This window comes from Ostrea edulis, chromosome 9 (assembly GCF_947568905.1).
Source record: "Ostrea edulis chromosome 9, xbOstEdul1.1, whole genome shotgun sequence".
NCBI lineage: Eukaryota > Metazoa > Mollusca > Bivalvia > Ostreida > Ostreidae > Ostrea > Ostrea edulis.
In genome coordinates this window covers 64,681,454-64,707,597 of record NC_079172.1, presented here as the reverse complement: position 1 = coordinate 64,707,597, position 26,144 = coordinate 64,681,454, and the positions used below count along the sequence as shown (strand labels likewise).

The following is a 26,144-nucleotide window of genomic DNA, read 5'->3' as shown; positions in this document are numbered from 1 at the left end:
GTCTATGCACGATCCCCCCCCCCCCCCCCTTCCGCCACACAAACGATGCTGTTGTCTATCAGGCACTTGTTTCTGTATATAAGTTTTGACGTCTGTATACTAATAATATTAGTATACAGACGTCAAAACTTATACACTTGTTTCTGTATATAAGTTTTGACGTCTGTATACTAATAATATTAGTATACAGACGTCAAAACTTATATACAGAAACAAGTGCCTGTGGAATGTACATGTAATTGTGTTTGAATGATCAAACAAATTGTTAAGATAGTTTTGCTTACAATGATCGTTGTAATATACATGTATCGAATTTTAGACTTGGAAGGGGGGGGGGGAGTTAATGGCTACACTATCATTGTGATATTAATAAATGTATATATGTGATATTGTAACATTTATTATGAAAGAAATAACAATATGGTGTCATTCTAGCGTGTAAATTGTTTTAATCTGTTACATGTAACTTGTTTATTGAAATTCATATCTTAAAAAATTAACAATTTCTTTTTCCGACAGTGCGAAGTACTAATGTGACCCAGACACCAGACATGCTGCACCCCCGGCGCAGTGCCCAGGACGTCCTGCTGTGTGACTCCTGTGAAACTGCCCCCCTACAGAGTCACTGTGAACGTTGTAATATAAATCTCTATACTAACTGTGTAGGAAAACATCTCTTGGATTCGTCTAAAAGACACAACGGTGTGCCCTATAAACAAAAAATGTCTACCCCTAATTGCCCAAAATGTCCCAGCCACCCTGACAAACATTGTGAACTTCACTGTGAGAAATGCGACCTTCCCGTCTGTTTTACCTGCGTCGCCTCTAGTCAACATGAAGGACACAAGTTATCAGAAGTTATGAAAAAACTCAGCACTAAAACACAAGGTTTACGAAAAGATTTGGAAGAACTCGAGACCAAAATTTATCCCCGATATGAAAAATTTGTCTCCGATGTCCACCGCCATTGTCAACCAGCGGAAATCCGACATTGCGGAAATGAAAACAAAACATCTGGCTGCCTTAAATAAAAACACAGATGAAATCACACACAGTATTACTGAACTCAAACAAATCATTCTAAATCTGAAGGCAATATTGGAATCCAATGACGTCTCCCTAATCTAGGAATGCCGAGTTCAGGAGATTACCACCAAAAGTCCAAGTTACATTACCAAGTTTGTCACCTCAGAAAATAAATACAGAACAGCTCCGTGAAATGTCTGGTTCTCTGTCGCCATTATCCATTAACACAGAACAAGGCTACACAATGAAGTCAGCAGAAGCTGTATCGTCTCCTCCATTCAAACCACTTCTTGATGAACCGCGCGTCACTGCCACCATAGACACTGGGTATAGCGGACTATACGGTGTTAGCTGTGTCAGTGAAGAACAAGTTTGGACAGGCGGGGATAACGAAATCATGAAGCTGCTCAACCTCCAGAGTAAACTACTGACATCAATACAAACCAAGTCAGGGAGACAACCAGAGGACATAGCAGTGACACGGGACGGAGATCTTGTTTATACTGACTATCATGATAACACTGTGAACCTGGTCAAGAATAAAAAGATACAGACTGTGATCACACTACAGGGGTGGAGACCTTGCGGTGTCTGTCGTACCGCCTCTGATGATCTCCTGGTTACCATGACCAGTGATGATGGAAAACAATCCAAAGTCGTGCGTTACTCCGGCTCCACAGAGAAACAAAGCATTCAGTTTGATGATCAGGGCCGTCCTCTCTATTCATCTGCTCGTTACATCAGTGAGAACAGGAACCTGGATATCTGTGTGGTTGACTGGGGAGTTGATGCAGTAGTGGTGGTCAATCAGTCAGGAGAACTCCGATTTAGATACACTGGTCATCCCTCTAATACCGAGCAATCATTTGATCCAGACGGCATCACTACAGACAGCCAGAGTCACATCCTGATAGCAGACTATGACAATGACTGTATCGACATCATAGATCAGGACGGACAGTTCCTCCGTTACATTCACTGTGATTTAAATTCTCCATTCGGTTTATGCGTGGACATCAGAAACAACCTCTTTGTAGCTGAGCGTAACACTGCTAAATTGAAGAAAATCCAATATCTATAAACACAGTGTTAATTACATATCTAAGCACAGTGTAAATTACACAATTCAACAGTGTTAATTACAGCTCTGTGGATTACAGCTATTAAACAGTGTTAATTACATCTAGAAAAACTGTCAATTACATCTCTAAACACTATGTAATTACCCTTTTGTGTGAAGACTGTTAATTACAGCCGTGTGTTAATTACAGCCGTATGTTAATTACAGCCGTGTGTTAATTACAGCAGAGTTTGTAACGTGTAACTAACCTGTGCATTGACACAGTAGATTTGTGGTTGTTTATTTGTGTCTGATTGAAGCAAGATCTTTCCATTGGTACCAAAGTGTTTGACCTGGTGACCTTCGACCTATATCTTTTAAGCCATATCTTTCAAATCCTAAGAGGTACTGTTTTTATATTAAACGTATGCAGTTTTCGTGAGAATCCCTTTCCAACGAAGCCAGAACCAGAATTGTTGTCCTTGTGACCTTTAGATTGCCCATTGACCTAGTTTTTGGAAATTTTCAAAAAACTTTAACTAAGCTCCTCTTGCACTTCAATTATTACTCAAATGAGCACAAAAACAATTATCAGGCACGTAGCTACAATGGGTCTGCCCCCTCTGCAAAGTTGAATATTTTTAAGTGCAGAGATCGATCTATAGATAGACTGGTAGCACCCCCCCCTCTATAAAAAATCACTGTGAATGGTATTGGAAATATAAAATTTAATTGATGATGAATAGAACTGAAAGATCAACCCATGCCACCTTCCCTCTCGAGCTTTAATTTTTATTATTTTCTAAAATTTACTTGTCAAGAATTGTCGGGCAATATCATAAAGTCACCCCCTTTTTAAAACGATGCTACATGCCTGGTGCACGATATAGGGCTCAGTGGGTGTGACAGGTCGACAAGGGATGCTTACTCTTCCTAGGCACCTGATCCCACCTCTGGTGTGTCCAGGGGTCCGTGTTTCCCCAACTCGCTATTTTGTATTGCTCATAGGAGATATGAGATTGATTACTGTTCGTTACCTTCACCTTTTATGCCTACATTATGCTTTTAATTCTACGTTTCTGTTGTTTTAAAACAGATTATTACTGAAATTCTCGGTATTAATTGCATTATAACTTGGACAGAAATAAATGTCGAATACACCTATAACATCCCCCTTCCCAAACTCTAGAATTTGACGAAGTGGATATTCTTTAAAGTTTTCTCCAATAAAATTGAAGAAATTAAACCTTGTTCTTGTCATGGGTACAATACAACCAGTTAAAACTGAGCTTAATAAAGAATTTGGTAACATCAGATTTACTATACACTAGTTGTAAATAATATTTATGTGAAGTTTAGGATCGCAATCATAAGTGGAACCCCCCCCCCCATCCCTAACTTCCAGTGCAAGGGAAGTAATTGCAAAAATATAGGCCATTCAGAAGACTGTTGGAAGACCTGATCACCAACGCAACTGTCTATGATGTCAGAAGGGCTAGTCTTTAATTTATCGCGAGGAATGGTCGTGTAAAGTGTTGAAAAGTCATACATTTTGATATTGTTGATGTGAGAGAAAGTTTTGCGATTTCAAATTTACTAAAAGTTCATTAGAATTATTTAGAATCTACACATGATAGATAAATGTAATCGAACAGTCTCCTTCACGGCATTTCACACTTTGACCTTGTGGTCTTATAGTAACCTACTTGTTGGAAAATGTAACCTATCAAATATCTTCAGAACTATTCAAGGTAGGGCTTTCATATTTTGTTTATAAATCTTTAATGACATAACCTTGTGATACAAGCGTGTTTGATTTTGTGACCTTATTTTTAAAAGCCTGACCTAATCAATATCTCATAAACTATTTAAGATGGAGCTGTATAGATATTTCGTATGGCTAGATCATTCAATTCATACCATGATGTATGCCCTTGTGACCTTTGTTTTAATCATAACAGCAAGGTTATGTTGGTCTTATTGGTGTTGAGGCACATCCATGTTATGCAATTTCAGTTTCAGTTAATTCTTTGGGGCTAGGTTGGCGCATAGACATATACAGTTGCTTCTTGAACAAAAATGGAAAAAGGAAATATTCATATCTAGTGATCAGCCATCAAAAAATATTATTTCGTTAAACATCACTCTGATTCCACACACAAGTACTCTGAAGTGGAAATAAAATATATGAGATTAGATATTTTTTCCTTTATATAAGCATGTAAAATTTGATTCCCTATTGTGGCTCCACCTTACCCCCAGGGACCATGGTTTTTACTAACTTAAAATCTACTCTATGTCGGGAAGCTTTCGTGAAATTTCAACTTTTCTGGCCCTGTGGTTCTTGAGAGGAAGATTTTTAAATAACCCACCCCTTTTTTCTTTTCGTGATTATCCCCTTCACCCTAGGTGAATTTGTACCAAGTTTGATTGAAATTGGCCCATTGGTTCTGGAGATATATTAGCATGTAAAACTTTGATCCCCTATTATGGCCCCACCCTACACCCGGGGGTCCTGATCTGAACAAAATTTAATCTACTTTACGCCTGGGAGCTTTCAGGTAAATCTCTACTCTTGCTCAGTGATTCTTGAAGATTTTTAAAGATTTCCCCATACATGTATATTGCCATGTAAATTTTTATTCTATTTTGTGGCCCCACCCTACCCCCCGGGGATGATGATTTTAACAAACTGGAATCTGCAAATTTTCAGGGAGCTGTCTTTTACATTTAAGCTTTTCTGGCCCAGTGGTTCTTGGAATTTTTTTTTTACATGACCCCACCCTATTTGCAATTCCAAACATAGTAAGTACTCTGATATCACACATAGTAAGTACTCTGATACCACACATAGTAAGTAGACTTATACCACGCATAGTAAGTACTCTGATACCATGCATAGTAAGTACTCTGATACCATGTATAGTAAGTACTCTGATACCACCCGTAGTAAGTACTCTGATACTGTACATAGTAAGTACTCTGATATCGCCCATAGTAAGTACTCTGATGTCGCCCATAGTAAGTACTCTGATACCACCCGTAGTAAGTACTCTGATACCACCCGTAGTAAGTACTCTGATACTGTGCATAGTAAGTACTCTGATACCACCCGTAGTAAGTACTCTTCTAAAATTACGTTTAGGAATGTTTGGAGTTATTTACGGCAAGGTGTAGAGAAACATGGTTGACATTAATGACAAGTAAAAAGAAGCGCTAGACCTTACAATCAAAGAGTACAACGTGCTTATTATCTCAGATCAGAGTGGGAGGGGTTATGTTATTGGAGAGAGACGAATGAAGAACACTTGATAGAAAGGGGAAAAAAATGGATGCATGAATTAAAAGTAGGGCAAACACGGACCCCTAGACATACCAGAGGTGGGATCAGGTGCCTAGGAGGAGTAAGCATCCCCTATCGACTGGTCACACCCGCCGTGATCTGATGTTTTTTCAAGGGATTTCACAGTGGAGCAACAAATACTGCCCAATAAACCTAGACAAGATCAGGTGATATACAAAGTGCACATGTACTTACAGACGAACAAAACATTACATGTAAAGAACTGATCGCGTTGAAAACCAGGAAAATGATGCAAATTTTTTTATTCAAGAAACCTTAAATGACAAACTCTCCAAACTAGATCAAGACCACTGTGGTACAAACGAGGGCAAACATCCAAATTGAAGGATGTGGATAAAACATTTCACTAGGGTTGATTGATTGAATGTTGTTTAACATCCGTCTCGAGAATATTTCACTCATATGGAGACGTCACCATTTACGGTGAAGGACTAAAATTTCGACGTATGGCCTTTGAGCAGGGAGGGATCTTTATCGTGCCACACCTGCTGTGACACGGTACCTCGGTTTTTGCGGTCTCATCCGAAGGACAGCCCCCATTTTGTTGCCTCTTACGACAAGCATGGGGTACTGAGGACCTATTCTAACCCGGATCCCCACGGGACCACTAGGGCTGATGAATAAATCACTGAGGACTGTATTCATAGAATTGCTAAAGAGATTAACTAAAAGTTTTAGTGAAGTGTTTGACATTGTAGCACTCTATAAAAGGCAACAACTGTGAAGGCTACACCAGTGCCAGTTGTAATACATTAATTCTGTTTAAGGTAGCTCCATCCTCATGTGACGTCAATATTAATGAATGAAAGTGAAAAAAAATCTATATAAATTTCCACTCAATAAAGTTTAATTTATTTAATAATCAAAGAAAATTTGTATGTCGCCAGCTTTTTTTTTTTTTAAGATGATAGACGTACAAAAACACAAGTATAGTAGCATAGTTCAACATCAGAAAATCACACGTGTTCGTAAAACAGAATAATAAATATGCCTATAGATAAAAAATTGTTAAAATCACAAATTCTTTATGTCTACAGTTTAGAAAAACTGCCAATTTACAAAAATGTATAAATTGATCGTGAATATCGAGGAAATCATTGTATACCCCGGTAATGGACATACAGCCAAGGAAATACCAGCATAGGAGTTATTGCCCTTGACATATTTTATTATCATAAATAATTAATTATCTATGGAAAATATAAACCTTTTCACAGTCAATAGTTTACCAATTTTTTCAAAATTTTATTCAGTTAACAAAATTCCAATGAAAAATATATTTCTATCATGCTCAAAGTTTACTGTAAAAAAGATTTTTGCAAAAACCTATGACATCACATGAGGATCGATCTATCTTAATAGTTGACTTGCCCAGAGTAACCCTAATGTAGCGTAGCGGAAATTGGGTCAGGCATCCGACTCACGATCACTTTAATTACCCTATCACTTTGAAATTTTAAAATCATTTCCAGTTTTTAGATCCCTCGTAATACATATGTTCTAAATATTATATGTGAATTTTTATCAAGTTAACTTAAAACTTGACTTTACGTTAAATAATGTATCATTCTAATTATATTAGAACCATCTAAAAACTCTCAAGAGAATCTAACGCTTTCTCATCCGGATTTCTAATTTCCTCATTGTTGTTTCCACGATTATGTGTACTCATCTTGGTTAAAGGGACGCTTAATGTTTTGTGGACGTTGGCAACAAGGAGGTAACGTATTTATATATTGGAAAAAAATCAAATTGTTTGCTCTTTAATTGTATTTTAGTATTATTTTTCAAACATTAGTAATTAGAAGGATGTCACTTTACTTTTTGTGTACACTGTTGACTATTGTTTTCTGATTGTACAAGTCCTGCAAATTACACCACATCAGGTACCCGTTCAAGATTCTTACTATTCTTAATGCGGTGTTATATACATGAAAATACATTATAGTTCTATTGAATACGCTAATGATGATATATGTACGCTGTTACATATATATGTACATCATACTTTGTAATATTTCCTGAAAAAGACTAGATACCTTGTTCATTAATCCGAGATTCCTCTGACTCTTACCCCCGCTTTTATATTGTGACATGTGCGGGTTAGAGTCAGAGCGGTCTCCATATTGAAAAGTGGGAATTCAGCGACACCAGTTGGTGTTGCTACTTTACCTTCCTCTTACAACTTTATTTCGCGGATTATCTTCCAAGACATCTACAAATAGATCATATGATCAATACGATGCTATCGCCGTTTAAACAGCCCTAACATGAAATTTTGTGTGTTTATGTGCTGATGTCATGCACAAAGAAATTGAATGGTGAGCCAGCAACCTAATTCAAGTGATGCTTCATTTATCGGTGATAGCATCGTAGTAATCATGATCTATTTGCAGAATAATCTTCCGATAACTGAATCCTCATGTCTTGGAAGATAGATTTGCAAAATAAAGTTGTAAGAGATCGGTAAAGCAGCGACACCGCTGAATTCCCACTTTTCAATATGGAGTCTGCTCTGACTCTCCCCAGCACATGTCACAATATACGAGTGGGGGTAAGAGTCAGAGGAATCTTGGATTACTTGTTCATATACGTGCACATGCGTATAACTTAGAGGCAGAATAATCAACCAGATGCATTGTGGCCATTACCAGGCAGAACTAGATAGAACGTTCTATCGTTAAAGTGATAATGTCCTACTGCCTGGTGGGGACCTGTCCCGTGACACAGTTGAATTGTTCTAACGAAGGCAGAACCAGAACTTAAAACACGATCTGCATCAATTGAAAAGAGATTCTTTTTTTCTTGGTGGTTATTTAAATCTGCTGTACTATGTAAGGGATTTTGGATCAAATCTTATGACTCAATGACACAATTGCCATGCTGCAGTAGTGAAGTTGTTTTGAGTTGTCAGTTAACATCTAAACATCTCCACTACCAGACATCAGAAATTTAATCCATTAGTTTTTGGTACTAATGCATTTACTTGCAACATTTTGAAAAATAATCTTCAAACCAGGCAGATATATTTGTATCAGAAATGAGTCGTCTTTAGCCATCACTAATTTGTATACAAGAATTGAACCAAATGATGCATAATTTTCGTTATGAGTAACTTGGAGAGTCATAATAAATGCAGGGGAAAAATACCATGATATCCATGGATATCCGCATATCTCTATGAAACAACCGTGGATGCCCATAACATAGCAGTAACCGTAATCTTCTGTATGCTCCGTGATCACAGCAGCACTGACTGGGATTTTTTTTCTGGGGATGTACCGGTAGCTACGTGCTTATCTGCAGGGAAACTGGTGTTTTCTGTGTCGATAAGACCGTATTGACAACGGCATTAAGATGTCACAGAACCCAAAGATGCCGAATCACCAAGATGACTAGAATTTTGCATCCGACGTCGACCGGCTCCTGATCATGAATGTGTGAAAGGGGCTTTAAGTGCATGTCCACCTTACCGATTTGTTGGCAAGGCCATTTCTATTTCAATGTTGACTAAAAATTTCAAACTCAATATTTGTTTTAATAATTTAGTACAGGCACCTTGTACGCCTAATTATAAAATCATCAACTGAAATGTATCCAGTACAGTGATATCTTTTAAGGTCACAGGTGTGAAAAACACACTTGTCAAATCATGGATACTATGCCATCAAAAGTGTACAATTTGCTAATGAGACTTACAAATTGATACTTATAAGCACATAGCTATGTTTTGGGCAGATAGGTTACATGCAGTATTTTTTCAATGAATTTTACAGAAAAAATACTGGTGATTTGAAATCACTACTTTATGAATGGAACTACTTTCTAACCGGATATGTTTTAGGCAAAGCTTCTATATATACAATTGTTTTCAATTGCTACACTCATTATAAGCTGCATTGCCCTGAAGTGGGGCAGCCTTTTAATATTCAACATGTCCATTCCAGCTCGGTTTTAATTTTTTTAACTGTACATTTAAAAGTTTGCAATACTCGAAAGAGAATTGGGGTAACAATTTGGAAAACTGGAAACCTTGAATTTTGATTGCAATGTTTTTCAGGATTGAATCAAGATGAGTCTGAGCCACGGACAATTGCTGGTCCACTGTGTCCAGGTGCTGGATACCTACAAAGGTGATGTACAATCCGTGGAGGAACACGTCAACAAATACCTGAAATATAACCAGGTGAGAAAGTCAGTACTGAAATATAACCAGGTGAGAAAGTCGATACCTCTGTGTATATAGTCAAACCTCGTTATCTCAAAATATAACCAGGTGAGAAAGTCGATACCTCTGTGTATATAGTCAAACCTCGTTATCTCGAAATATAACCAGGTGAGAAAGTCAATTTTCTGTGTATACAGTCAAATCTCGTTATCTCAAAATAAAACCAGGTGAGATGGTCAGAACCTCTGTGTATATAGTCAAACCTTGTTATCTCAGACTCAATGCGGCCGAGAATAAACTTAGAGATATCCAAGGGTTAAAAAACCTCACTTTGATATATCATTTATACTTGAGATATTGATGTTCGGGATACTGAAGTTCAACTGTGTATATATATATATAGGAAAAAATTCAGATGAAGATTTTACATTTATTCCAAAGCGCTTTCGCTCTACGGCTCTTCAGTGGAATTTAAAAAACAATAGTAACATAACTAGATGTCGTTATTATGACGTCATAGTAAAAGACGATGTAAAATATTTGGCGCAATAAATGTTCAAAGAAAGCGCCAAAGTAATTATACATTATAATAATGTGTAACACATATTCACATGCTTATAAACATTTCAATTCACGAAACATATTATGAATTCAATTATGCATGTGAAATTTATAGTAAATTATCTATAATTGAGTTTCAGGTTAAATTTATTAATGGAATATTGTTCTTTTGCCTGTCGTAATTGTTCATTTTCTTCTATAACTTTATAAAACGGAAACATTTTGAAACGTCTTCTGCCGCACACATCAAAATGTTCACTACAGGGAGTGTTTCTCACAGATGGGTCCCTGATTGGCTGTTTATGGACACGTACTCAGTTGGATACTTTTTTCCTGGTTTGTCCCATGTAGTTTTCGCCACATCCTTCACATGTCATACAGTAAATTACGTTTTTTGTTTTACAATTCATATATTTAATCAAACTTCAAAAGTCATTCCGTTTTTAAATGTAATAGAATTTCTGGTTTGTAATAAATCACAGGTTCCACAACGTACCGGTGGGTCTTCACATTTGGAGACGGTAGATATTTCAAAGCTAGATTTACGTCCGATAAAGATCATGACCCTTGCAACTCAAAAAGTTCAAAAACATTGCTTAAGCTCCATGCTGATGTAAAAAATAATGAACCATTGCTGTTGAAATGAAGACACTCTCTGATGTGTCCTTCACGCTGACTGATGGTAATTAACAACTGAATGTTGGAATTTATATCTTAATTAATGTAATAATCTGTTTGTATTTCAGATCTATGATGATAGCGATCAGACGTTTATTGTGGAAGTTTTCTCTGAGATCGTCCGGTATGCCAGCCTTATGCAGGTTGTTCTGGATGGATTCTATGCCAAGGATGGAAAGAAAACTCTCCGATCAGAACAGAACCTGTACACAGGTTTAAATTTCTCTTTTGTTGTCTGCATATCTAAATCATTAAAAGACATAGTCCAGGTGTACACAGAAAAATAGTAATACAAAAAGCATTTCAGTTTGATAATACATTATTAAGAGACAGAGATTGAGATTATAATGTTTTTTAGTTGTATGTTACCTTGCCCTCTTTCGACTGGATGAACTTGGAATGGCTCACTTCAGAAAATTTGTGTCGTCACAAGACGTAAATCGGATGTACAGGGTAACAATTTTGTGATTTAATGTAAAATTTGCAATTTGAAAATATTTTTCACAACACATCCCCTCTAATCGATTGGATATTCCGGATACATGTAATACACCTATCAACCAATAATTTGAATTATTCCCCTTTGTGCATTGGGATTACATATATGTATTTAGTCGATCAGAGGGTCTGTAGTTTGCAAATAATTTTTCCTTGAAACGTAACAAGATTTTTGAATGTAATAAATTTTAATGAAATATAATGTTGATCAGTATTTAGAACCCTTTTTTTCAGTTCTTGAATTTTTTCCTGGATGAAAAAAATTTATTGACTTGGATCCGAGATGGCTGGGAAAAATTCTATGAGCGTGTCTTTGTAGAAACCAACATTATCTCCTCCATACAGAGGTAGGGGATTGTGTCAAACTACTGATAAATTATCTCCGTACGGAGATAGGGGACTATATCAAGTTACTGATAAATTATCTCTTTCATACAGAGATAGGGGACTCTATCAAGCTACTGATAAATTATCTCCACACAAGATGGCTGTATCAAGCTAATGCATTTTAAAAATAAAATGACTGTTATGAAACCTGTTTGTGAATCATGCACACATAGATTAAGGATTAGTTTGTGAATTTAGAATTTATATATAGGTACAGCTATATTTATATATATTGATTGATTATTACATGTAGGTACAGTTATATTGATTGATTGATTGATTTACCTGAACAGGTGGATGCCGGAACTTCAGGAGATGATTGGACAGATGAAGGATAAAATTGCTAACCGACTAAAACCCAAACGCAAAAACTTGCCAACTACAGGTAGCTTTTGTGATAAGTTGTAGACTGAATCCAGAAATACCCTGACAGAATTTTATAAACCTATGAATGACTTAGCTAAGAACACAAAGGTTTTAAATAATGTCGGTATTTATCATAAGGTATATAAAACATTGATACTTAAATATTTCACAGTGTGTTAGTTTAAAAATCTTTTATCATAAAAAATGGAAAACAAAGATTTGTAAAGTCAGCTTTAATGAAGAATTCGAACTCTGTTTGAGAGTGATTTTATTTTGCCTTTCCTATCCTTAGGCAGTTTTCTCACCGGGTTTACATGTCTCTTCCAAGTGCTAAATATTTAAATTTTCTTGTCTTTGGAGAAACAAGAAATATGTCAGACATTTTTCTGATTGTCTGAGAAGCTATATTTATATAAATATATAAAACGCAATTGCTCGAAGTCAACTCTTGATTTTTTCGTACCCAAGCTGTAATCAGAGATACAGGGACATTAATTTTTTGGTCTGTCTGTTAAATTTCTCTGCAAAAACCTCAACATTGGCCATAACTTTTACTCACTTAGTGCTAGGACTTTCATATTTTACATCACTTTTGTGTATTCCTTGTGACAAGACCTTTCTTTGGATTACTCTGCAGCGGGAGTATCATGCAGTGTTTTACAAATGCATCTTGTTTTCACTTAGTAAATTAAGCCAATTTACTCTTTTTTCTTCTCAAAATCCAGGTCTTTCGGAACTCTTGATCAGTATCAAACTGAAATCAAGGTCTTGTTGTGCCTATTTCTGTAAATTAATTTCACTGTAAAATAAAACTTGAATGCTGTTTGTTATCACTAGTAGTCTGTCAGGTGTTTCTTTCTTAGTGACATATGATCGATACCTGGGAAATTTAATGGCTTGTGTAGTGAATGCACATCTTGTAAATTGGATGTTTGAGCAGATCAAGTGACAGTATCGTGTACACAGCAAATTAATTGCCCTGTAGGATTGGAATCAACAATTAAAATAAATTTTTGAATTAAAATACTATTAGACAATGTTAGTTATAAAAATGTGCCACAATATTGTGAGTGAGCGGTAAAACGAGTAGTCACAATTTAATATTAATTAGATGTTGGGATGTTGAGTACTCTTTTTTGATTACTTTGAAATAAATTACACTGATAAAGTATTGACTACATACTGCCACAAGCCATCATTCTACTTTCATTTTCTTAGCAATGAAACAAAATACAAAATATGAAAACAAATTACTTTTCTAAAATTCTCTTGCATCAGAGACTGCAATATTAACCTGAAAATATGACTGCATTTTCATCTTAGTTATGTTTAGATGTTTACAACAATGAAAATTATTGTGCAGTATACTTATTGAGGTGGTGGCATGCCAATTACTCGACCCTTAGAAATGAAAACCCACAATCTCTCGAAATGTTTACTATGATCACATAGACTTTTTAAATGTATGATTTCTGTGACTATTATTTTCCAGAAACCAAACCATTCAACATTACACAACCCCGCCCTAGAAGTATTCCCATACCGGAACCTGTAAGTTCACCTTCGTTTCCAGATTAACTTTCTGACATTTTGTTTTCAGGACATAGGATACCCCCCCCAAAATTTGTTATAGGATCTTTTTTAAAACTATTTGTTAATGTTTTAATATTACTAAACACCCATATTTACCACAAAATGTTCCTATGAAGCCACCTATATTTTTGCATTATTCACAAATCTTTACTCGAAAATTCAATGGCAAAAACTTGCACAAAAATTGAAATCCTTCAAAAATGTTTTTCATTGAGCATTTCATCTATTAACGACTGATTTACCTTGTTGTTTAATCAAATAAAAGAAAATTTCCATGTAAACATCGCAAAATCCTACTTCCTTTAATCCATCCAAAATCTTTGGTGTCCTATATGACCTTCAAGTTGAATTTTTCACAGAAATACTGGGTAACACAAAACTACTTAAAAAATGAATTGTCATCTTTTAGATACCCAAACTGACAAAACACAAACCAGCGCCCAAAACACTGTACTCCGAACCGAAAGAATTCAACAAAATCAAGAGAAACAAGGAATCCAACAGGAGGGTGGCAGAGGTTTGTACTGCTTATATAAACCTACAGACTGTCACATACAGCTTATAAACCTACAGACTGTTACATACAGCTTATAAACCTATAGAATGTTACATACAGCTTATAAACCTATAGAACTTGTAATGTTGACAACACAATGTTACATACGGCTTATGAATCTAAAGAACTCATTATGTTGACAACACAATGTTACATACAGCTTATAAACCTAAAGAACTCATTATGTTGACAACACAATGTTACATACAGCTTATAAACCTATAGAACTTGTAATGTTGACAACACAATGTTACATACAGCTTATAAACCTATAGAACTTGTAATGTTGACAGCACAATGTTACATACAGCTTATAAATCTAAAGAACTCATTATGTTGACAACACAATGTTACATACAGCATATAAATCTAAAGAACTCATTATGTTGACAACACAATGTTACATACAGCTTATAAACCTATAGAACTTGTAATGTTGACAACACAATGTTACATACAGCTTATAAACCTATAGAACTCATTATGTTGGCAACAGACAGACGCCAGACGGGGGGAGAGCTGTCAATCACAAGATTTTAGTGATCTCTTTAATCTTTACTGACTCTGTCATTAACTTAATGGAAGATGGTACAGAGTGTTTAATTCTGAATAATTATAGAAGAACTCAAAAGTTCAGATGAATGGCGCAGAGTATTTAATTCTGAATAATTATAGTGACTCAAAAGTTCAGTTGCAAAAGTTTATACAGTTTTGTCAACCACTTAGGACACTTAGATATGTTTTAAAATCTTCACTGTTTATTGACTGGTTCTATAGGAGAGACTTATGGAAGCTTCCAGAATCCAGTTCGCGTGTGCAAACCCAGAGAAATCCCAGAAAACCAAGGAAATATTAACTAACATTGTCAGTGAGGAAGATGCCAAGCTGGAGTTTGAGAGACACCGGGCAAACCCCCCTCCCTCTTTCCTGGTGAGTCTCCGACTGGTACACTGGTATAACGATACCTAAATACAATTTGTTTGTGGCACAAATCATCACTTGGTGGTCAAACTTACAGTAAAAGTGTTATTTAGTACGTAGGGGGTTATAAGTACGCATTGTCAATTTCGATTAAGCAATCCCATTCAAAATGTAAATATTTTTTTTGTTAAATGCATTTTTCTTATTAGAATTTCTTAATTATCATCATTTATTTCTATACTGACCTTAACTGTGAAATTTGCAGAACTATAGAGCCATTATGTTAAATTTCACTGGTCACTTTAGCCATGTTGAGTAGCAGTGATTTACAGTGGGTAAACACTAAACAGGTGTCAAAATTCTAGATTGTACTAAACTGAAATCGCAAAATTGTATCAGACATTTCCACTGGTCATTTAGAAGTCATGCACAGGCAGTTTGATTTTGAAGGAAATAAGGAATTGTAAAAGATGACGAATGTTGTTTTTCTGTGAGTTTTTACGTATTTTGATATTTATTGATTTCTAGAGAATATCCAGGATTTTGCTAAGCCATACAAAATCTGCGATGTATAAACTTAGGGACTACTTCTTGTTCATACTCACTATGTGACATCACAGTGAACGATAATGATAAATGTAAACACCTTGTCTGCTGCCAAAAATATGCACAAATGTGCACTTCTAGAAATGAAAATATATGTAAAATTAGCAATAAAAATGTTATTGACTGAATATAAGGAAATATGCCTGGTTGTGATACTTTACGAAATTAAATATGGATTAATTCATTAAAGTAGTCTTAGAGAACATATTTTTTGTGGGTATTGAAATTCATATATGGTTGTTTTACAGGGATTAATTCATTTAGGTTTCAGCCATACATTTTTGTTGATATATCTAGAGTATTCTTAAAGATGGGAATATAATAATGAAAATTTGAACATTTTCTCTAATAATAATTTTCAATATCAAAATCCAGTCATCAGCCCCATCAAGCCGGTCTTCCATGCGAAGGCTGACTGCGAAGGAGAGACAGGAACTATATGTAAGTCTGCTGCATGGAAAAATGGCATGCACTGTGTGAAATACGCTGCATGGAACGATTTTATGTATGGTGTGATATTTAAATGCATGCACTCGATTTCAAGTCTGCATGGGGTTCTGCATGGAGATCAGAATCAAGCCGTGGGGTCAGGCAATACTTGGATGAAATCTTAATTAGGTCACGAGATGAAGTTCGGGATGCATTGTTTTTAGCTTGTCTGTCTGTTATTTTAATTGTAGTGATAACTTTAGAATTATGTTAAGATAAAGACTTCATATTTGGTGAACTGAGAGGTGAAAGCTTTATGTTAGATCAATGTAGAACTTAACCTTTGGGAAATAATGTATACCGTAATGGAATATCTCATTTTAAATAATCCAATTTGCTAGTTTTTATAATTTCTCTCACAAAGTCACTGCATGAAAATCCTATACAGATGCATGAATATTTAACCCGACTAAGAAAGTTCTATCTCTATATATAGTAGTAATGAAATACAAAAATCACTAGTATATTTTGTATATTTGTGCACGGTGATTGTATTTTGGATGGGCTGTGTGAGTTTAACTTTTTGATTAGAGATGTGGGGTGGGGGATGGGGGGTGGGGATGCGTGTGATGTGTGAAGTCTGGAGGTATGCCTGTGCAGAAATGAAATGTGCTTGCTGGGTTTCAAATGAGACTCTTTTTTTCTCCAGAATATGGAGTTGCATTGTCTAGAAATAGCCCAGCTAATTTGATGTTCAATATGGAGTGCAATTTTTTTTCGTAAAAAAGGAATAAAAAATGACTTGTTTTATGGATTAATGGACTATGGTTTGGTGATATCTAAACTAAATACTAACTTATTAACCAGGTGAAAAACAAATCTACTGCCTTCACTTATTCTAATTATGAATATATGTACTTAAAAATTTCAGAGTCGAGAAATTCCAATTAAGATGAACACAGCCACCATTTTACGAGAAGGAAATCTGTACAGGAAGAAAGAGGCAGAGGAAATAAAGAAGTGAGTAAAATGTTGTTTATTTACATGTGAAGGGGAAGGGGGGGGGGGTAAATAAAGAAGTGAGTAAAATGTTATTTAACATTCAAAAGTAAGGGGGGGGGGGTGTAAATAAAGAAGTCAGAAAAATGTTGTTTATCTAAAAGTGATGGGAAGGATAAAGAAGTGAAAGAAATGTTGTTTATAAAGTGAGGGGGGGGGGCAGAGTAAATAAAGAAGTGAAAGAAATGTTGTTTATAAAGTGAGGGGGGGGGGGGGCAGAGTAAATAAAGAAGTGAAAGAAATGTTGTTTATAAAGTGAGGAGGGGGGGGGGGGGGTTAGGGGTGGAGAGTAAATAAAGAAATGAGAGAAATGTTATTTATTTGTAAAGTGGAGGGGGGGGGGGGGGGTGGCGAGTAAATACAGAAGTGAGTTTTTAAAAAGTGACTGGGGGGGGGGGGGAGGGGGGGGGCAAAGGAAATAAAGAAGTGAGAGAAATGTTGTTTATGAAGTTAGGGGGGGGGGGGGCAGAGTAAATAAAAAAAGTGAGAGATATGTTGTTTTTAAAGTGAGGGGGGGGGGGGGGGGGGGGGGGGGGGGGGGCAGAGTAAATAAAGAAGTGAGAGAAATGTTGATTACAAAGTGAGGGGGATCGGGCAATGGGTTTGACTATGCTGACACTTCCACCAAAAATAGGAATTATTAGGAATGTTGAAGCAGTAGGAACTATGAATATCAACAGAATCTGAAGGAGATGTGAAAATACTTAGTGATAAAACCACTTTGGAGACCATTTTAATTGTTTAGAGCTTTATTTGTTTATTACAAAGTCTGTAACATGCAGCATGAATTTGGAGCTTATCGGATGTTCACAAGAAATCTTTTTATGCTGAAGTCTCAGAATTTAGTGAATACAGATGATTCCTAGTCTGTCTGTCTGTACACCTGTCTGTCTGTCTGTACACCTGTCTGTCTGTACACCTGTCTGTCTGTCTGTACACCTGTCTGTCTGTACACCTGTCTGTCTGTACACCTGTCTGTCCGTCTGTACACCTGTCTGTCTGTCTGTACACTTGTCTGTCTGTCCATCTCTAGTATTATGTAGTATGTAAGTAAATGATAGACACCTACAGAACTAAAGGTTCACAAGGTTACAGAGTAAGGTTCACAAGGTTACAGAACAAAGTTCACAAGGTTACAGAGTAAGGTTCACAAGGTCACAGAGTAAGGTTCACAAGGTCACAGAGTAAGGTAATGAAATTGAGATTTTCTGAGGCTTGCTGGGATTTAGATTATGGATATATAGCCATACTTTTGGATTTGTGGATGAATTTTAAAGTCTTTTGCCTGATGTGTCATGCTTCACTTGTTTCTACAGATGGGAAAACTTAGAAGCCGGAGCTAAGGATGCCAGCGATTTCTTGAAGTGGCAGTCAGAAATGAAACAGAGAGATCTGAAGGAGGAGCTGGCCGAGATCGAACGGCGACGACTACACGGCAAGCTCAGTCACGAGGAGGCCATATTAGCTCGACAGGATCTCATTCTGGAGAATAAACAGAAAGTCAAAAGCATGAAGGAGGAGGTAACTCTCTCACAAAGACTGACTCATGTATCAAGTTATCTCTCACAAAGACTGACTCATGCAATAAGTTATCTCACAAAGACTTACTCATGTAATAAGTTATCTCTCACAAAGACTGACTCATGCAATAAGTTATCTCACAAAGACTTACTCATGTAATAAGTTATCTCACAGAGACTGACCCATGTATCAATTTGTCTCTCACAAACACTGACTCATGTAATAAGTTATCTCACAAAGACTGACTCATGTATCAAGTTATCTCTCACAAAGACTTAACTCATGTATTAAGTTATTTCTCACAAAGACTTAACTCATGTATTAAGTTATCTCACAAAGACTGATTCATGTATTTAAAAGTTATCTCACAGAGACTGACTCATGTAATAAGTTATCTCTCACAAAGACTGACTCATGCATCAAGTTATCTCTCACAAAGACTTAACTCATGTATTAAGTTATCTCTCACAAAGACTGACTCATGTATCATATTATCTCACAGAGACTTAACTCATGTATCAAGTTATCTCACAAAGACTGACTTATGTATCAAGTTATCTCTCACAAAGACTGACCCATGTAATAAGTTATCTTACAAAGACTGACTCCTATATTAAGTTATCTCACAGAGACTGACTCATATATTAAGTTATCCTTTTGATTTTTACTGCAGATATTGTAAAGATTTAGTCTTATGAGTATGATGACATTAAACTATAAAATACTAAGTCTTGTACCTCATTTTAACTCATTGAAGATTTAATTTGGATTTTCATCATGTTTCTGTTGGATGTGTGCAGTTGTTCTATTCTTGTTTGTTTTAATGTAGACCAAGAAAATGATGCAGGAGTATCTACAGAAGAAGTTTAGTGAAGAAAAAGAAATCAGGTAAGAAAATGGATTTATTCCTCATCTAACTTGGTACAAGATTTGATGCACTAGGTACAAGATTTGATGCACTAGGTACAAGATTTGATGCACTTGGTACAAGATTTGGTGCACTTCAGCTTACACAACATTTGATGCACCTTGTTCACTTAGATTGATACACTCTGTACAAGGTTTGATGCGTCTTATTTACGTAGATTGAATACACTCTGTACAAGGTTTGATGCGCCTTGTACAAACATTCAGTGCACTTGGTACAAGATTTGAATTTTCGTTTTGCAGACAGTTAGTGGAGGACACCATGCAGGGTCACAAAAATGCAAAGGAGGCCACAAAGAAACTCCAGGAATACAAACGAAAAATAGGTCAGTGTCATTTTTAGGAGGCCACCAAAAAAAAAAAAAAAAAACTCCAGGAATACAAACGAAAAATAGTTCAGTGTCATTTTTAGGAGGCCACCAAAAAAAAAAAATAAAAATAAAAAAAAATCCAGGAATACAAATGGAAAATAGGTCAGTATCTGTCAGTTGTGTCCCCTCACAGCAAATATGCACATAAGCATCCAGAATCCAGGTCAATGTTGTAGACACCAATGTACATATAGAGTACAATACCAGATTCCAGTCTCTTGTGGCAGGTGGGTGATGGTGGTGGGGAGGGGGCAGGGATTAATTTGTTTTAAAAGTCATAGCTTAAAGTCAGTGAAAGAATGAACATTGTGGAGAGGTGCCCTGCTTTAAGACACACTTGTTTGTTTATAGTTGGAGGTACAGTTGTTTTGTTAATGCTTGGGGTACACATAATTAGAATGTTATACAGATTTTATTCAAGTCTGGCTCAGATCTGTATAAAGTTGTTGCTTATTTTATTTGCTCTTTTGATGTGTCATTATGTGTCTTGCAGTTCAGGATGTCAACGAGGAAAGCAAAGAACTGATGAAGCAGGCTTTGGAAGAGGTCAGTTCTCGTTGCATCCATTCTGTAATGATTGTTCACCAGCTGGGTATAATTAGAAATCTTCAGATTTTAATAAGCTTGTACAAATTAAATTTATGATCTGAAATTTTTTTGATAACCAATGACATTGTTTGCATGTCTTATGTGGGAACTCGCATTCGATGATTGTCTGTGTTAAACTTTAAAGATGATCAGAGACATTGACATACCAGGACATTTTCCTTTGACAGTATTGATCTGAACAGACAAGAAATAGACAGTTGATGACTATCTATTAATTCATTGTTGTTTATATTAGGCGGAGGAAGAAATGAGGAGACGGATGGAGTTGATCCACCAAATCCGAGCGATGGAAGCCGTGCCAATAATCCGACAGAAGTTTGTGGATCTGACAGCCACGTCTGGACATGGACTGCTCAGTGAGATGTCCATAGCAGAGGTATGTACCACAGCAACACAATATCAACCAATGAAAAGATGTCCTTCATGAAAAAATAACATTATATAGCAAAAGGATCATTTTGATTGGATGAAAAGTTTGTTCATATTGTCATATTTGATATGGGGTGATTTTTTTTTCGAAGTACATGACCTGACTACTGTTTTGTTTTCCAGCTGAGAGAAAGACTGTCCCTGTTCAAGACAGCAGAGAAGGAGTCGGAAGAACAGAGGAGGGACGATATTCTTGCTGCCAAACAGGTATACCTTCCTATAAGTGTAGTTCTGAATTCTTTGACACCTTATGTTAGTTCTTGTGTACCAAACAGGCAAACCCTTTCCATTAAGTCATAAGAAAAACAAAGCTGAGATCATGGGACTCGATGTTGGACCAACACGGGAAGCCTCCTTTTAGTGATCTGTGAACAATACTTGTAGTGGTACCATGGAATTTTGCAGACTCATGATGACGAATATTGATGTACAGTTGAGCTGATGACGTGAGCTAGCTGTGTACCAGGGTTTTTTTCAGCATCATATTTTTTTTCTGTGAATAACGCCCAAAAAAGTGTACACAAAATTTACACAAATCAAATTTTTACCATTTCTAAGTGACTGTGAAGAAATAATTTATGCTATTCTAACCCATGTAGGAATTACATGGCTTTAAAAGCAAACAAACTTATTTATTTAATGACAAGATTTTATACTTTGAAGTGATTACGCAAACAAATTAACTAATTTAGTTTCAATTTGCAGAAGTTCAAACTTTCTGTCACAATTTAACCCAATCCCAATATTGATGATATTGAAACCATTCCTGACAATATCAGGTTTTGTTTGCATGTAATTGTACAATCTTGTCAGTCATATTGCCTCATGTGGCTTCATCTGGGTGAGAGATAAATTGATTTTCACCTCATCAATTTTGGAAGGACCCGCTCAGGTGATCGCAAAATTGGCAATTCATTTTTCTAAAACGAATTTTCACTTTTGTTTACACTGAAATCCATCTATTGAAGTAAATCAGTACAATTTGGTGGTATCATGATGTAAATGAGTCGATTTGTACAGAAAACAAACCGAACAGAACACTGCTCACTGAATAGATGTTTTAACCGTGCGCTTACAAGTAAAGAGAGATAACTCTATTTTAAAAACTAATCATTTCTGCAATTCGGAAATGCTTATGTTAACAAAGTGGAAATTGGATACATGTGGAAAAAACCTGATACATGCAATATGGAGAAATTGATAAGGACTTAGGATTATTTAGTCAAGGGAAAACAGGCCCTGTGAACTATCAGGGAAATACCATGAAACAAACTAACAAAGAAACAAAAATAATTTTTGAAGTAATTCTTTCATATACATTAGAATATAGAATTACAGTGTCACTTTAACAATTTCTGTAAAACAGCATTTAGGTTTAATTTCTTACAAATGTTTCTCTTAAGGCCAAAGACCAGATGTTGCTCGAGACATTAGAAACAATATCTAAACATCGGCTGGAACAGACCAAGTCAGCAGCTGTCAGGTAAAGGATTCAACAAAATGTGTCATGGCAAATTTGACCTCTGACTTAGACATATGACCTTGGATTTTATCTATCATAGCCTTGACCTTTCAACTAAAACTTAGGCCAAGGTTAAACCCGACAGACAACCAGACACTGGCTAAAATCAATATGACCCTGATCCTTGACTTTGGGGGCATGAAAACATCAAAAATTTCAACCAACGGTTATTGAACCTTATAGAAGACAACTCGAATCACTTTACAAACATCTTTAGAAAAAGGTGTTTTACAAGCACTAAAGCAGAATTCACACTTGTATAACTAGATAGAAACCCAAACTCCCAGTCGAGGCCCCATTACGTCACCTACGAATAGACCTCTCCTATGTGACACAGTACAATATACAGATTTATATATTGTGAGTACGCAATTATCATGCAGGCAAATAACACTAAAGAAGTAATTCGTAGTTAAAAGTTTGAAGATATTGAGATTATGAGCATTGATATAAAAGTATGGATTTTATTTTAAACATAAAATGATCAAAAGATCATTAAAAAGTAGGGAGACTGTTCAAATTATTGTGTAAAGTAATGAACTTGATGTTTACGTTCTTGTTTTGAAATTTGTTTACGTTAGACGTTATGTTTTTCATCATTCTACAGTGACGTCAAACAGTATACGCGGCCTAAGAAATCGTTATCCCGTAATGCCTAACTGGAAGAGTTTGGTTTGTAAGCAAACAAACTCTGGCGGAAGTTTGGATAGAAACCAGACAGTTGAAACACATTATACAGATGAAGCTCTGAATCCCCATTAATTAGGACCAGATTCATCCATCTTCATGGCATAATGTTTGGATTTCAGATTTGAATGCAGGAAAAAAGGCCTGATTCCCAAGAAACCAGAAATCAAGGACCCTAAGCTGCTGGAGCTTGAGAGGAAACTGGAGGAGAGGAAAGCTCAACGAAAGAAAGAGCAGGAGAAAGCTAAACTGGTCCCCAGCCGGCAATCCATGAACCAGACAAAGAATCTGATTAATCAAAAGGTTGGCATGTGATTTCATTGTAGGTGTCATCAGCTCCACAAAAATATCTTTATATTAGACCAATCATGAAGTCTCAGTATTTATACTCAAAGGTCCACCCTTAAATGAGTTTTCTGTACAATTCTAGCATGACATCCTTAAAGCCTCATGCATATTTGCTGAGGCATGATTGAATGATCTTTGAAATGAAAATTAGCATACATGTAATGAAATATTTACAAATATTGTTTATTGAATTTCAATACCATGGAATCATCATTGTTCTTTGGAGGATCAATGTTTGCAGATTTCATGGGTTACCCTTACCCACAAATTCACATCACCACAAACGTCATTGCTACACTGCAATTATAAGTTTATCTTTTTAAATTAAGCTAGATTTTTTTCATTCCAATCACATTTAAGGTATCTAATAATTAATTTAATCATCATTATCAGTGTTACACTAAAATTGCACAGTCACAATTATAAAAAAAAAAAACCCTTCACAGTCCAACACAATAGAAAGTGCCTTTAATTGTGTCAGTTTGGTAATGGTCCTAGATTTTTATATTAGACAAATTGCTCCATTCATATTATTTACCAACTTGCATACATGTATATTTTCACCATTTTTTTTTTCTTCACCTTTTTCTCTTTTTCATACACTAAATACATGCAATTTTGGCATGAAATATTTGACCTTGAAATGTTGAGGATTGAATAGGGAACAAAATTAATTAGACTGCAGGCTAGTCTTCAGTAATGAATTATATAATTGAATTAATTCAAGTGTGTTTGCATATACTCAATCAATGGTACACATGTTTACTTATTAAACAATTAACAAACACCATTGTCTACACGAAAAGTTTCATTATCTACATTGAACGGCTGGTATTTTAATACATTGTGTATTGAGTTATTGTGTGGTTTTTGTTTGTATTTAATATTTTACGTTGTATCTAAGCTCTTTGTTCTGGTAACCCAGTCCTACACCAGTGGTTTTATTTGGGTTAGGCACTGAGGGAGAAACATACAAACTTTAATTTCGGACTTTGAATATGTCCACAATAAATGGAGAATAATTGACTATGCAGATAAATATACTAATCATTTATTGATTTTTAGTTTTTCTTTTCCTGTAACAAGGTCCACATTTGTTCATGTCAAATTTAGAGTTTTAGAATGTTTGCAGTAGAAAATTTTAAACACTTAGTGATCCAGAAATCAACAAACACAGGTGTTTTGGTGATATATTTTTCAGAACTGAGGTTGAAGTTCCCCAGACTTGAGGTTTTGTGTTCCTTGAAAATGCAGAAAATATCTTCATACCTGACAACCAAATAACTTTTTTATCCAGTTTAAAACCCTATCAAAATATTTTGCCCTAATATTTGATAAATATCCTCTCTGCACTAGAGACCCCCTTTCTATATCCAAAATGCTTTTTGTCAGTAATCATGATCTTTTGACATTATTCCTTATTTATTTGTTTACAGCGAGCGATTGAGGAGAGTCGGTGGCGTGAGTTGGAGATGACCCAGGAGCGATCGGCCCGCCTGGTGGGAGACGGGGCGATGAAGAGTCACTCTGCATCACGACTAGCCACTTCATCAGCCATCATGGCGTCCTAGTCTTCACACGTCGTGCCGGGATTTTATACACTACTGAAGAAATTAGAAATTCGTTGTGATATTTCATCATGGCAACAAACTTTCAAACAAGTTTTTTTTGGCAATGTAGCAGAATTTGAACAGTCTCTGGACTGCTGTTTGCTTGATTTGCCAGAGTTATCACGTTGCTGAAGTAAACGTCAGCATTTCTGAGGAGGAAGAAGATGCAAATTCTATGACTTATGTGTATTGTTTTATATTTATGTTTGATGTCTTTTGAATTATTTTGTATATGTTATCTATGTATGTAAATAAACCTGTTGAAATGTAATCAATGTGTTTGATTGTATTTAATCACATCGTCGCAAACCACGGTTTTGAGTCCACTCACGCTCCCTCATATGTGATGATGGGGAGAATCGAATAGAAGCACCCGTGGGTAATCGACGATGATTTAATCAGGGCTCATACAAATGTGAAGACCTGGTAGAATCAAATTGTCTGTCTGTCATCACTATTGTTGTGACTCGATATCTAGAAGGGCTTTCAAATTCTGTATACAAGTAGTTGAGGATTAGTCTGAAATCATTTCATTGTGTAGCATATGTCTCATAGAGATAATTTCCAGTCTTTGTTTCTGAGTACATATTCAATTATTGCTCTCTTCAATTGAATCAATGATACCTCTAATTCATTGGAAGAGAGCAATAATTCTTTTGGAGAGAGCAACTATATAATAAAAGATATCATCAATTCAACATATCCACAATTGAATTAATGATCTCTTTATTTGAATTGTTGCTCTCTTTAAAAGAATTGATGCGCACATTTTCATTAAGGTAGTACTCTACATCGTCATAATGGCTGACTTCCTTTAAAAACATGGATGAAAAAATCAATATCAGCAA

At 35.8% G+C, this 26,144-nt stretch overlaps 1 protein-coding gene and 1 pseudogene across 4 annotated transcripts; both read left to right on the top strand.

Annotated features, from left to right (window-relative positions):
* Positions 1 to 230: 230 nt before the first annotated feature.
* LOC125658744 (tripartite motif-containing protein 3-like) lies at positions 231 to 2,619 on the top strand (annotated as a pseudogene).
* Positions 2,620 to 7,125: 4,506 nt separating this feature from the next.
* Positions 7,126 to 25,567, top strand: LOC125659341 (cilia- and flagella-associated protein 99-like). 4 transcript variants are annotated; one of them, XM_048890990.2, is made up of 20 exons: positions 7,126 to 7,170; positions 9,511 to 9,636; positions 10,926 to 11,070; positions 11,216 to 11,310; positions 11,590 to 11,702; positions 12,036 to 12,127; positions 13,601 to 13,659; positions 14,111 to 14,218; positions 15,035 to 15,187; positions 16,160 to 16,225; positions 17,145 to 17,233; positions 18,589 to 18,793; positions 19,623 to 19,681; positions 19,964 to 20,046; positions 20,585 to 20,637; positions 20,936 to 21,076; positions 21,253 to 21,336; positions 22,533 to 22,612; positions 23,461 to 23,641; positions 25,123 to 25,567. In XM_048890990.2, the coding sequence occupies exons 2-20, from the start codon at positions 9,523 to 9,525 to the stop codon at positions 25,255 to 25,257; spliced, it is 2,055 nt and encodes a 684-aa protein (XP_048746947.2). In that variant the 5' UTR covers positions 7,126 to 7,170; positions 9,511 to 9,522; the 3' UTR covers positions 25,258 to 25,567. The 4 variants fall into 4 exon arrangements, with proteins under 4 accessions (XP_048746947.2, XP_048746948.2, XP_056005885.1 ...); XM_048890991.2 differs by lacking the exon at positions 16,160 to 16,225 and having other exon boundaries at positions 7,127 to 7,170; XM_056149910.1 differs by lacking the exons at positions 23,461 to 23,641; positions 25,123 to 25,567 and adding an exon at positions 23,259 to 23,443 and having other exon boundaries at positions 7,127 to 7,170.
* Positions 25,568 to 26,144: the final 577 nt, after the last annotated feature.

Excerpts from the sequence above, each read along its gene's own strand:
- LOC125659341 (XM_048890990.2), top strand. The coding sequence starts at position 9,523 with ATGAGTCTGAGCCACGGACAATTGCTGGTCCACTGTGTCCAGGTGCTG. Across the intron at positions 11,071-11,215 it reads AGAACAGAACCTGTACACAG|TTGTATGTTACCTTGCCCTC; the intron begins GTTTAAATTTCT and ends AATGTTTTTTAG. Across the intron at positions 15,188-16,159 it reads ACCCCCCTCCCTCTTTCCTG|TCATCAGCCCCATCAAGCCG; the intron begins GTGAGTCTCCGA and ends ATCAAAATCCAG.